Below are 14,584 nucleotides of genomic sequence, written 5' to 3' on the forward strand. Positions count from 1 at the left end.
TATATATATATATATATATATATATATATATATATATATATATTTCCATCCCCATGACAAAGGAAGCCATTGAAGCCATTCACTGTAGCCATTTCTCCCTTGCCTATTTGCATCAAACAGCACAAGTCATTTAACACTCACGTTATCATATACTAGCCAGTCTCTTGTCTCGTCATCAGTAAAATACCACGGTCGCACAAAAACTATTTTGATTTTGATTTTTGATTGAATTACAATGAGGTAAAACTGATTAGAAAACAGCCAACCAATGACAGCCGTTCTTTAGCAGACTGTAAAGACGGTCTCTTGATTTGCTCACATTGATGACAGATAAGACAAACATTCTCACATTGCAAATTAAATCAAAAGGATTATTCAATTACTAAAATCAACCATCCAGCTGAACAGTAACTCAAATAAGGCATTTACAGGTCAATTTTACTTGCATTTGGCACTTGGTGCATGTTCATTTTGAACCCTGTCTGAGATCTTTCTACAAATCCCTTTGTTACTCCTACAAAACCTGCCGTAAAATACATAACATCAAACCAAACACACAAAAAGAACAAAGAGCATGATGGTGAGGTTGTTAGTGGAAGTTCTGAGGCCAGGCGACTGATATCACCATTTTCGACTCGGATGCTGAGAATCTTCCCAGTTTTTTCCTTTTAATCTTCTCCATCCCTATCTTCCACTTTTTTCTTCTATCTTACGAAAGAGCCCATATTTTAACGGACATACTTTAAGCGAATCAAGTGTATCACTGCAGGCGAGAAGGAAAGCTAATGCCATTGACTGCAGGACGCACCATGAAAATTAACTACTGCTTTCATGAGGACAAGCTTGCACTTCCTCTGTTCTCGCACGGCGGCACCGTCCGCCACTGAAGTGGGACAGCTCACAGCCAGCCCCCGACTCCACAGGAAATCAAGCACTGACGAAAGAGACGTATCGTATACAACCTACAAATACACCCCAAAAACACCCATTCGCTCTCTGCTTGTGCCTTTGTAGCATTTTCATTCCTGCAGCGGTGGTGAGAAGCCTGTGACATGCACTATTGATTTCAGCTTCCGTCAGCACAGTCATATGACAAGATGTATGAAAACACTCAGACGGATAGTGGCTGTCACTTTTTCATCTCTCTTTGTGCCAGTGTGCACACTCTCTCTCTCTCACTCTCTCCTAGAGCCAACAACTCAAACAGAGTCACATTCATCAATCAATCAATCAATAATTTTATTTCGGTCCTCACAGACAACTTTTCACAAAATAAATAAATAAACAATTACCAAAAAAGGCGTAGGCTGAAGCCTTGCTTATTATGCCTACCCTTTATACATAATTAACTGATGAGCGACACTTTTCACTAAGAAATACAAGATAAACAGGTTACATAAACATTACCCCAAATGTACATACATAATTCAAAACAACCTAACAAAAATACACATTACAACTATTACTTCAGTATTTTAACAATACATTCACAATTATTGATACTGAGTCATATAATTATTTATCACCTTATTTTTATACATTTTCTTGAATTTGCAGAGTGAATTACAATTTTAATTCCTTATCACAATTATTCCATAGATTTACCCCTTTAAACATATACAATCCTCTTAGATTATACTGACTTTCTCTTATTTTGAACACAAAGATCTCATCTACTAAAACACAGAGAGACGTCGCACCTGTATTAATATTTTATGCTGATGTGTGCAGATCCTGGCTGTAATTAAAACTACCTAGCAAAGTGAATTCACATTATCTCTGTTTGAGTCCCAACAGTCACCACGTGTGTGTTTGCGCAAGTGAGAGAAAAGATCAGGAGCCGTGTGCCCCGATGCTGCGCTTTTCCACCTGGGAGGAAGGAGGGGCTGGAACCGCAGCTGCTCCTATCTAAAACAAACACCTGCAGTTTGACAGCCTGGGTGTCTCCTGCACCCGTGGAACATTAACATCCTCCTAACTCATTTATGAGCCAAAGATAAAACTCCAAGCCTTCTCAGAGCATCCAAACAACACAAAGGGCAGCACCTGCGTCTTGCATTCCCTCAGCGCGTTACAAGAATATCTACCAATCGCTCAATTAAAATAGGCTCTGCTGGTATCAGATCGGCACGTGTTCGATCCTACCCAGACGAGCGGAGGGGATCAAATGCCCGCGAGTTACGTAAGAATAAGTCTGTAGAAATGGCTGTTTTTCTTCCACTGACAGCTGGAAGAAACAAAAAAGCAGTATCTGTAAAAGCATCAAATTTAGCCATATTCTCCACTGCAGCCTAACCACGCAAACAGTGACATAACTTCTTAAGAAAATGCTTTGGGGGAAAAGTGGAGAGCTGCAGTTCCAAGGAAACCTCTCAAAATTGTTCCAAGTTTAGCAATAGCAGCTAAATAATATAACTGCATACCATGCATAGGGGGCCACATGTTTAAATAGTTATGTAGACATTGTGTAAAGGTTCAGACAAGGAACTACAGAGGCAATATGATGTATTTGTACTTCAAATTTAAAAGAAAATGGTTTATAAGTTGTTTTATGGGGCTTGACCTTACATTTGAAATCTCCACTCCACATGCTACTGAGAATGTCAGAGAAAAATACTGGTTAGCAAGCTAAAAGTCACATTCAGTTTGGTAGGTTGCCTTTCTGTAATAGTAGCAAAAATCTAAAAGCTGTTAAATATTTTTTGTGCAGCCCAGTCCAACAATCATCTGAGCCAATTTTTATAAGAATTGGACAAAAGTAGTAGCAGTGAAAAGAAAAACAATTACATTCCAAGGCAGCCAATCATCAGAAGAAAAAAAATAGATTTTTTTTCCCAGACAAGATAGTTGAAAAATTATGAATAAAAGAAAAGATTATGAAAAAAGAAACTATTAAACTGGTAGTAGTTAAGGTTATCGTTTGGGTTTTTTGCCAAATCGATACTTTTAAAACAGTTCTGGTGCCTAAACGGTGCCTGAACCGATATTTATTAAAGAATAGAGAATGCTAGTGTTAGAAGCTCTTTTTTTCTTTAAAAATAAAACAAGTAGTTAGAATAGAAATAGAATACAGAGTGGAAATGTTAGAGGATCAAGTTTTTTTTATTAAAACAAACAAGCAGATAAAATTAGAAGTAGCATTAGAATAGAGAGTGCTAGAGTTAGAGGGTCAAATGAAGATGAAAGAGGATGTGTTTTCAGCTGTTTCTTGAAAATATTAAGGACTCAGCAGCTTGGATTGAGTTGGGCAGGTCATTCCACCAGGAGGGAACAGTTAATGTAGAAGTCCATGAAAGTATTATCATAGGTAGAATGCAAAATGTTTCAATACAAGCATTTCAGTCAAATGTAATTTATGCAATATTTCAAACCTTTAACCCACTTGGGAAAATCAACCCATGGCAACAGTTTAAAAGTAGCCAAATTCTGTGGGAAAAGCGCGGACTTGGCAACCCTGCATCCAACAAGAGCTACCGGAGTCAGCTTTGACTGATCACAGATCGAGAATCAGGAGAGATGACGGACAAGACCATGCTGGAGTATTTGCTGCTCAACAGATCCTGAACTCATTGACAAAAATCTGATCTTGTAAGATGTGCTCCCTTTACACAGAGTGCGTGTGATCGCGAAGTCGAAAGTGAAAGTAAACAGCGCAAACGCTCATTCAAAAATATTTAAAATGCACCGCATACTTAGAACGGCTCCCTGATGCACCAAAATTATATACAATATTAGAATGTTTTTGGAGGCAATGGTCAGAGATTCAGCGGGAGCGAGATTAAGAAAACAGCCGAATCCCGGACATTTTGAGCAATTAAGAAATCTCGGCCGGACGCATTTTTGTAGGTCCAAAAAGAGGACATGTCCGGGCAAAAGAGGACGTATGGTCACCCTAATTTATAATCTATTGCTAATCGATGTATTCTTTTTAAAGTAGCATATGGAATATATTTTCTGCCTCATTCTGTGACAAGAAGCCTCATCAGATCACAAAAGGAAGCATTTGACTGGTGTTGTGGAGTAAAAAGGTTATAATGTTTTCTTTTGTTGGACAACAGGTTTAGAAATGTAAATACAAGGGAGGTTTCGCTTCAGGCATTTTAATTTAAGCATGTTTAGCTTAGTTAACGGAAGGCTACCTGCTGCCATCAGAGAAAGTAATCACTGCATTCACGCGCTCCTCGGATGCTCTCATTTCCTGAGTTGTGCTTTTAAGTCGGAATGTGAAAACAACATGGACACTCTTGTTACTACAAAGATGTGTTGGATTTGTATTATTAGAGCTTTCCGACTCAGTGTGGAAATTATTTTTCACGTGCGGTGCCAGTGATGATGCTTCTTACGTCCGTTTCGGAGAACCGGAGGAAATATTTCAATCGATCGCTCAGGCATGGCACCGAAATGAGGCACCGTAATCTGCTTTCCAATTCGGTTCTAGTACATACTGGTTAAATAGGTACCGGTGCCATATTGGTACCGGGTTTCGGTACCCAACCCTAGTAGTAGTGTTTGTTAAGGGCCTATTTAGGACCACCAACTATCATTATTTCTTGATGTACGATTAATACGCCTGCCTGAGATTCCCACCTAAATGAATAAGAAAACGAACAGATACAATAGATCAGGGCTCTTCAAATCCAGTCTTGGATGGCCAACGTCCTGTAGACTTCAGTACTAATCTCAATTTAACAATTTTCTGTAATTTGTAAGTAATTCTTAAGACATGATTTTCTAGTTTGGGGAGGTTTTCTTAGGGTTAGAGATAAACTAAATAGTTGAAGAGCCATGCAATAAATTAGTTGTAGGGCAGAGGTGGACAACTTTGTCCCCCAAGTTCCACTGTCCCCAGAGTTTTACTCCAACCCTAATCAAACACATCTGAATAATCTAACCAAAACCTTTTAGAATTACAGACAGGTGTGATTGATTAGGACTGGTGCTAAACTCTGCAGGACAGAGCTGCCTAATTCTGTTTCCAATCAATGCTTGTTCCCTATAAACACAATGGCATAAAAAATATGAAGAAGCATGCCATAAACATGTCTGCTGCAAGTATCAGGCCAGATTCTCCAAGACTCATATAAGCATGGCCTTGCTGATCTAGACCTTTGCAGTGGAGTCTTGGCAGTGTGCTGTACCCGGCTCAGAGTTCTATTAAAGCCGCTGATTGGCTCTCTCTTTCGGCCGTCCTGTCACCACAGAAGGTCAGACAGAGTATTTCCACAGATCAAGCCGGAAAGATGAGATGTATGCTGCTTCTTTCCAAGATGCCGAGGGAGCTGCCAGCAGCTTGCGGCGTGATCCAATCGTCGCAGGTCATCAGACAATGACTTTACTCCAAGTTGTACAAATGGCAAGCTGGCTGAGACAAGGTTTAGAGTCCACTTCAATGAAACATGGAGTATGGACTTGCCCTACAGCGGCAAAAGGTTAGAGCAACATATACTGGGGATATATGCCCTTAAAAACATGCTATGGTAAGGTGTACCTAAAGGAGGACAGGAATGAGTTATGTTTGCTGCTTCCATGTAGTTAGCTTCTTTTCAGCACAGCGAGTTCAGTGCAGCACAAAGCCCGAGGTCAGTGAGTGACAGTGCTGCAAGGCCTACACAATAAGTCTTTTTTAATAATAGCGTGGCATGGATGTTCCAGAGACTTCTCTGGGTTTTCAAAACACTGGCTGAGAATGTTTGGAAAGACGAAGGACAGGATTCCAACACGATGCTTTCAGACTACGCTACATTCAATCGCTCGCCCAGAGAGGCGGGTTCTGTCTTGCGGTCTACTGGAAGTAATCCATCTTGTAGTGTGCCATTGTAAACACAGTGATTACATCCATTCACTGGCATTCACTTCTAAAGAAAGACATGCATCATACAAGGGAACAGTCACGATCCATCGCTCGGTAACATACGGCCATGCATACGCCTACACATGCTCGTACCCAATCACCATGTGCTCCCGGTTCAGCCAATAGCCAGTTGTCAGCTCGCCGGCACCCAGCGCAGGCAATTAGAAGGAAAGCTGGAGGACAACGTCCTAGAATCCCTCTCTCTCTGGAGCTGGAGCAATTTAATTGAGACTGAATCTCAGGGACTAGCCCACTTCTCGCAGACGGTCAGCAAATATGAGCAGGGTCCCAAAGCTCCACCAGCACCAGGCTCATAACACCAAGCAATCAGCCGCACTGAGAAGAGAAAATACACTCTATTTGTGGGCGAGAGCGTGCATTTATAACTATGACTTTGCATGTATAAGTTAAAGGGATAGTTCACAGTTCTGTCATCATTTACTCTGATGTTCCAAACCTGTTTGAATTTCTGTCTTCTGTGGAACACAAAAGAAAATACTAAAGCCGTTTTTGTCCTAAACATCGACACAAATTTAAATTTTTCTAAAAATCTACTATAGTGTTCCACAGAAGGAAGACATATGTTGCATATGTTATTAGGATTAATAAATGATGACAAAATCTTATTTTAGGGGGTTACTAATGTGTGCATACTTGTTCTGAACTTCATGATTCAGAAATACATCCGAGCAGAACTACAGCTGTGCTGTGTGTGCGTGTGGAAGAGCATCCAGTGTTATTCCTGTGCAGATTGGCCAGAGCTGACCCCTGGGAGAGACTGGTGCCATCTGACCAGCTGGCGAGAGAGAGACACTGACAGGGCCCATCTTACCTCCAAATGCAGCTCTTTCCTGTTGTCTCGTCCCTTTCTTTTTCCCTCATCCCTCCCTGCTGCTCATCACAATGACGCTAATGATGAATGCTGGGTAATTAACGTTTAAATTAAGTTAAGCATTTGCATGGCATTCTGGCTTGAAGATTGGCACGCTCCTTGAGAAGCCACATCGAGACAAAAAAAGACAAAAAGAAAGCTGAATCTCGTGAAATAAAAGACTAAGACAGATCTAACAGCTGTGGTCCACTTAGTGACGCGTTTTCAATGTTCCGCTTTGCTCCCCTAACAACAGCAGCGATGCAAAAAAAAAAGAGAATGCCTTTGCTTTCCCCCAAGCTTGATGTTCTTAGGTCACAGCACGAAATCCTAAGTTATGCATCTATTCCAGATCAGCAACCCAATTTATTTAGCTCTGGGATAACGCTGTGCCTTCTCTGAAAAGGCCAGCATAAATCTCAGCCTGCTTTTACAGACCTACCCTTATTTGTCACTGCTGTCTTTCTGCTTTATCCTTTTCTTGTGTACTCCAGCATGCTGAAGCTAAACTCTGAATCTCTTTTTCTCTCTAAGACTCTGAGTCAACGGTCAAGCTCTACACGTTACGAAATCCATCTGGTAGGGCAGCGCACTAACTATGCCAAGGTCGTTGCTTTGGTTGACAAACACACACGTACTGACAAAATGTATACTGTGAATACGCAAACATACAAGTAAAGACAGTACAAGCAACCTTGTGTGCAGATTGAGATTCACATTACATGAATAGTGTAATTCAACTCATTCTGTGATGTACTGACACTGACATTGTATGACACATATGGTGATGTGATTAAGTCTAAACTAAACTGTTTTGCACTCAGAGATAAGCCAGACTGCTAGCGAATTCAATGCTACAATATCATTCTGATGTAATTTTGATGAAATCCCTCTTTTTTGGAGCAGCAGAGTTTTGAAGGCAATCTGCCAGACATATCACAAGGTCTGGAAGGTTTTCAAATGTCATATCATACCTATGAAAGAGTTGAGTCATAATGTGGACGGCTTAGATTTAATGTTTGGTTTATATTTGTCATTCTGCCTCATATTTCTATTATATTCCTGCTCTTCGAATGCCATACTCACCTTGCGCAGCTCTTCATGCATAAAGGAGTTTAATTTTCAACTCGTTTTTCCTTTGCGTTCAATTTTATGGAGCGCTAGAATCCAGAAAATTGATATGCAAATATTCAAAGGTTCCGATTCCCTGATTCGCCAATCTGTTACACTGAAAGAGCCCAATCTCAAGCAAGGAGTTACTTCTAAGGAAAGTAAATCAGGGCACGCAGGTAGGCCTACTGACAGATATTCCACTTGTGCGCTGACGAATAATTGAACTGTTCTATATTCATCACTGCCCCAGAGACACAATTAAATCTCTTATCTCAATGTTTGTGTTCCTACAAACACATTAGCAGCTTTTTCCATGGGAACGACAGAAAATCCTGCTTTATGCTCTAGAAGTGTTAAGGACTATGCAGCCATTGAACACCTCATTGAGCCTTATGGAAAAGATTAATAAGAAATGCAGCTACATTACATTAAACTAATCAAGCAGATAGATCACTAGAAATGTACCATAAAGGTCAATGAAATACTGATGAAGGGAAATGGCTATATTGAGACTTGTGCTTGGAAAAATCACAGGCTCTGTTATAGGTTAGTGATTTAGCAAAGCATCACTATTATTTTTATTCATCCAGAACTACAACACATAACTCACTCTGCTACTGTTTGTGCTAAAGTCGTGAATGATAGCTTTTTGAGGACAAGGGATCTATGACTTTTATTAAAGATTGGATGCACTATGTATGCCTGCCTGGTGACAAAACAGCAAAAAAAATCCCTTAGACTTAAATTGAAAAGGAGTCAGAGGGTTCATACATCCATATCAAAATGTCAGAGAAACCTGAGGGAGACTCAGACCAGCAAGAAAACATTCTGAAATACCCTAGAAACTTCATAGACACACCCTAGCAACCAGCCAGAATACCTTATCAACCAAAGAGAAATATGCCTTTACAAAATCTCTTCTTGGGCCACTAAAGCACCTGCCATCTCAATACTCCGTATATTATAAAAACATTCAAGCAGGTTCTTTAGAATTACCATACACAATTTCAAGAAATCTAGGAAGATTATTCTTATTGCAACAAAAACATCCAGATTTATATCAGAATCACTTCTTAAATAGATGCAACACTCATCGCCTTGCTCAGCAGACACTTTCATTCATTTAGGTGTCCTAAAAGTAGGGTCATCATGCATGTTAAACTCATACTGATGGAACAAATAAAAGAAAGCTGGAAAAACAAAAACAAGCTATCAGCTCTTAATGGATGAATGTGTACTCGATAAGGGAAGATTCATTGCCAACCTGAAATGACACTCTCTGCCTTTCATTGCCAGTCTGCATGATCCAATCTGACTGTAATTTATCACATATCATCTAAAACATTCCACTTGTGCACTAACAAATAACTGAGCTGCTCCATATTCATCACTGCCCGAGACACAATTAGATCACTCACTCTTATCTCAATGTTTGTGCTCCCAAAATACATTAACAGCTTTTTTTCCATGGGAGCAATGGAACATCTAATGCTTTATGCTTTTGAAGTCTTACACACCAAGCAGTCATCATTGAAGAGAACAGATAAGATCAATAGAAATGCGCCTTAAAGGTCAATGAAATATTGATGAAGGAAAATAGCTATATTACGGCTCATGCTGAGAAACCGTAAATACATGATTCGCAGTCTTTATTGTTCATATATTAATGCAAACATTCAAAATAGTTCGAAAGATGCTGTTGATCTCGTTGAAGTGTCCCAAATAAAGATTCATCGTTAAGAAAACGGGGAAAGAAAGGCAAACTTGTACTACGTAAGGACATACGTCGCGTTGCCAACCTGATTTAAGACACTCTCAGACTGTCACTGACGCTGTGAATTCTGCAAACTGATAGTAATTGATAACATATGATCCGAGACACTGATCTAAGTGACAGACCGCTCCAGGCGTTTCTTCTCATGCGGTGACATTCCAAGTTGTCCGATCTGCCTTACCTTTCCCAGCCAGGATGCCGCACTGCCCGGAGAGCACCAGGAAAAGCATCGCTGTTATCACGCACATCTTCATGATGAGCCCAACACTTCGACCAGAACGCGATGACCTAATTCTTCCTCTGTTAATCTGAACAAACACCACTCTCTGGCTTTATCTGTCCTTGAACGACGGTGAACTGAAGTCTCGCTAGTGAACTCCCAGCAGCGCGAGACGCGGTCCGAGCGCACGGGGTTACGCGGTCTGTGTGTCTGCGCGTTGCGCGAGTTAAACCCCCAGGATCGGGCTGCAACGTCACTCCCCGAGCAATTAATCTTCACCTATGATAAGCATTTATTTACGCCCTTTCTAAATGCTATTCTGGTAGAGGTTTTATTTGATATTTTCATGTTTTGAATGTGATATTAGGAATTGATTTACATTTGTGTTACTGGTCGTTTTTAAACTGTTTCTTTCTTTTTATTTTCTCAGACTTTGGAAGCCTAGAATAAATACAGAGTATGATTTTGTCCAAACATCCTTCTCATTAATTATTGATATTGTCATTATCTTAATCCAGTGACAAGACTTCTCCAAAGGTGGGCAGCTGCTGTTCTGTGCCTTCTGGGCACATTAAAAATTAATAACAATAACAAAAACAGCAGTGCTGGGAATTTTTCTTTATGGTTCATATAATCATGTTTGCATTTCATTGCCTATGATAAAATTATGACAGAATGTTCTAAAGCAGCTGTAAATCCTATAATGTACAAAACTTTCAAACACAGTAAAAAAAAATTCATTCAAAAATGTTATTCACCACTTTGTGACGCTTTTTATAAGTATTGGTGATGCAAATACACTTATTTTTATATGTTATTAAAAAAATGTAACTGGTTAACCGTAAGTTACCTTATCATATACAGTGAAAATTAGTTTTTTGCAATATATGAGAAATATATGAGTCATATTATAATTGGTAAAAACTTTTTCTCCCAGTCCCTCTGTCACATTTTCATTTTATATTGTTTTTTTATTATTTTATTAGGCAATAGTGTTTTAAGATTTATTATTTTTTGTTTAATCGGTATTTATTGCATTATTTTAGTGTCCTGTATTTCCGCAATGGTGTTTTGTGTTTTACCACCTGTGTAATTATGGTGGTTATCAGTATTTTTAGGAACATACACAAGCTAACTGAAGTGTTTCTATTATTTTGGTGTAACTTACAGACAGACAACAGCTTACTGGACATCAAAGGCTGCAAACCAAAGTTGTAAAATTCTCACGCTGTTTGTTCACGCTTGGAATTTAACTGAATTCCTTATGATTATGTTGCGTTTTGAAAAGTCACACTTATTTGAAATGCAGTTTTTTGAGCTGCGGTAATCCATTTTCAGTAAGACCATTTTCAATCCATATTAATTTCCTTTTTTTCATGGTTGTCCCTGAAAATTACCTCTCAGTTTCCTCCCATGCATTAACCACATGTGTACTAAATCCTCACTTTCCTGTAAAAACTGCCATTTCACATGCAGAGTGTATTCTGAAGATCAAACATTTTCATTACTGATGGCGGCTCATGCCCTATGATTTCCCCTCAGGTGAAGTGAGATTTGTCAGCTGAGGTAAAAAAAAAAAAAAAAAGTGTGTGTGGACTGTGGACTTCCCATGTGCCCAGGTTGACTAGGAAAGCTTTTAATGAGTGTTCAGCCATAAACTGAAGGTCTTCTCATTTCCAGCTACTCTCTTGAGAGCACCACATAGGTTCAATTCAAGATATCAAAACACTGTAAATAACAAATTCCTGTAGACAAAGTTTTAAAACTTTTAAAATGTATGTAAAAAGTGTACGATATAGGGAATGCAGAAAACGTAATTATGCATTGATTAAGATCTGTTATAGACTGCATTATGTAAATATGGCAATGCAATCATTTAGCAGGAGGTAAATTATAAATGCCTTTAAAAGTCAGTCTTTAAGATGCAGTTTCATCAAAATGGAGAAAGAAAACTTTCTGAAATCTATTTAAAATTCTAACCCACCACCCATTCTTTTGCTCATTTTATTTCCTATTTTTTCTTAGTTAAATGTCAATTTCACAGAAGCCCGGGGGAATTTCTGATAATCGTTTTAGTTGCTTGAAAAAAATGAGGTGGTTTAAAATGCCATATTATTTCCCCAGTCTTCCTGAAACCTAATTTACCTGCACAGCTGATAGATTGGAAAACCCATTTGCGCTCATTCATTCCAATCGTTTGGCTTGTTGCATTTCAGGGGATGCATTCTGTTGAGTAAATTTGCTCTAGGTGAAAGCTTCTTCACTCTTTTATCAATGCATCTGCAAGTCTAAACATCCAACGCAGAGCAGACATGAGAGGGAAGAGCTGAGCTCTCTGTGAGAGGAACCTGCTCGTGCGGATGCCTGAAGCAGGTTAGCTGCCAGTGTATTATAGATGATGTATACAGTCTTGCTGAGGTTTTGCAGAAATCCACCTTTTCGGATTGCGATCTTTAATTACTCCACTAGCAGGATCTTAATGCATCAACAGAAGCAACAACACTGTATGGCCACTTTGTGTACTCTTCTGTTCAAAGCTTTGCTTTTAAAGCAATAAGGCTAGCACCAGCCATGGAGATTATGCCATTAATAACTTATGTCTTTACTAAATTGGAGACAGTTATAAGGTAAAACTTGAACTTTTTCAATGAGCTAAATGTGATTAACTGATAAGGTTTCTTAATTCTCATTCTTATTATTTGCCTGGGTATGTTTAGTACTACCAAACATGCAAAGAGTTTTACTTTTTCTAAATATGTAATGTTGATCATTATATGCATATATGATATAGCCTACACACACAGCATTTCAAAATACAAAGTTAATATTGGATTACTTACAGAAGACACAATATTGCCAGTTACTTTGAACGCGTTTCTCTTCAAACAAATGTGTTTCCTTCCTGAATGTGCGAACGAATGAACGAATCTGTTGGAGAAATGATCGTATGACTCATCCCTGCATTTCGTTGCTAAATGAATCAGTGTTTTTGAATGAATCGGTTGACTGACTGAGTCAATGATTCACTCACAAAGACAATCGCTTGTCGCCTTCTGGCGTAACGATGTAACTGCAGTAAGGATCACTGAAAAATTCGCATCACTTAGACAGAGCTTGGTCATTTTAGTATTATTTATATGCTATGATAGTATTTATTGATATTTTGAAAAAGCTTTTATTTGTATATTTTCATGTTTTATGTGCTTTTTTTATTTCCATTATCTTCTTTCTTTATTTTATTATTTTTTTTATTTAAATTTGACCTTTTTGTTTTAGTTTTAATAACTTTCGTACTTTAGCTTAAACCTGTTCAGGTTTTTTATTTATTTTCAGTTGATTGCCAAGGCAACATTTCCTATTTTTGTTTTGGCTTTTACATTTTTTTCATCTATTTTTATTTTAATTTAAGTTTAGTTAACAATTAACAATTAACAATGACAACACTGACCTGGAAAACACAAACACAACAGACAAGGTAGTTATAGTGAAAAATCACAGTGCAGTCGCATGCTGCTTGACTAATCAGATGCAAAAACTGAAACTAATCGTTGTATAAAAATATAAATATATGCACATAAATTTACATCAACATTTCTTGTCACTTGACACAAAGGTTAATACCTGTTTTCAATAATGCTATTCAATTTTTGTGTCTTATCACCCACATCTCTCTCCAGTCTTGTAATATTCTACAGACATCGCTGTAATATGTCTTAGCTGTGTCTTTTGCTATTATGGAGCTCTCTAAATAATTAATTCCAATTCTATTTAAAATCTTATGAGAGCAATCTGTCCAAATGAAGTCTGAACTCCTCTTTTGCAGGAATCACTCTTTTAAGATCCACCACGGAGGTGATGCATCATCCACAGATATTAAATTTTTTATTTGCTTTATGTGTTTTTCACTGCCTCGGTTAGACTCTGAATCCATCATTTGCTCATGGAGTCAATCTTTTCAGCACCTTGGAGAGTTCTCAGTATCTGTGACAGTACTACCTGCCTCCCAAGAGGGGTCACCCTAGAGTCATTTGCGTTTAATTACTGCCTAGAAACTACTTGGGATCACCTTGCAAAAATAAAATAAAAAATGCGTCAGTAATAGAATATAGACATTCTACTTTAAATGGCAGTCTTACACTCTTAAAAAGAATGTTGCTAAACAATACCCGATTAGGGTTCTTTGGCTTCTAATGAAAGCAAAAAGAACCATACCTTTTTAATTACAGTTTATTTTCATTAATATTCATTTTTTAAACATATTATTATTGTAACTGTAATTATTAATATTGCATGGTTTTATCATCTTGAATGCTATATTAGGGTTGTGTCCCCCATACTGTGCCATACGTTTATTTTTATTGTCATTTGAATTTGTAGGGGGAAAAATAACAGTGACAACTGAATACATTCAAAAATGAAAATTGACACTGGACATGAATAAATACATAAACAAGTAAAACAAAACATAGAAACAGATATTATAAAATCAAGTTCCAGTCAAATATTTTTACAATTTTAATTACAGTTTATTTTCATTAATATTCATTTTTTAAACATATTATTATTGTAACTGTAATTATTAATATTGCATGGTTTTATAATCTTGAATGCTATATTAGGGTTGTGTCCCCCATACTGTGCCATACGTTTATTTTTATTGTCATTTGAATTTGTAGGGGAAAAAATAACAGTGACAACTGAATACATTCAAAAATGAAAATTGACACTGGACATGAATAAATACATAAACAAGTA

General features: G+C 38.0%; 1 protein-coding gene across 1 annotated transcript in view; it reads right to left on the reverse strand.

Annotated features, from left to right (window-relative positions):
* clstn2a (calsyntenin 2a) overlaps positions 1–10,015 on the reverse strand; it is a 219,121-nt gene extending 209,106 nt beyond the window's left edge. The window contains exon 1 of the mRNA XM_016269210.1: positions 9,791–10,015. Within this exon, the coding sequence (XP_016124696.1) occupies positions 9,791–9,863 (73 nt within the window). The 5' untranslated portion in view covers positions 9,864–10,015. The remainder of the gene's footprint in view (positions 1–9,790) is intronic.
* Positions 10,016–14,584: the final 4,569 nt, after the last annotated feature.

This window comes from Sinocyclocheilus grahami, unplaced genomic scaffold (genome assembly GCF_001515645.1).
Source record: "Sinocyclocheilus grahami isolate Dianchi unplaced genomic scaffold, SAMN03320097.WGS_v1.1 scaffold50.1, whole genome shotgun sequence".
Classification (NCBI taxonomy): Eukaryota; Metazoa; Chordata; class Actinopteri; order Cypriniformes; family Cyprinidae; genus Sinocyclocheilus; species Sinocyclocheilus grahami.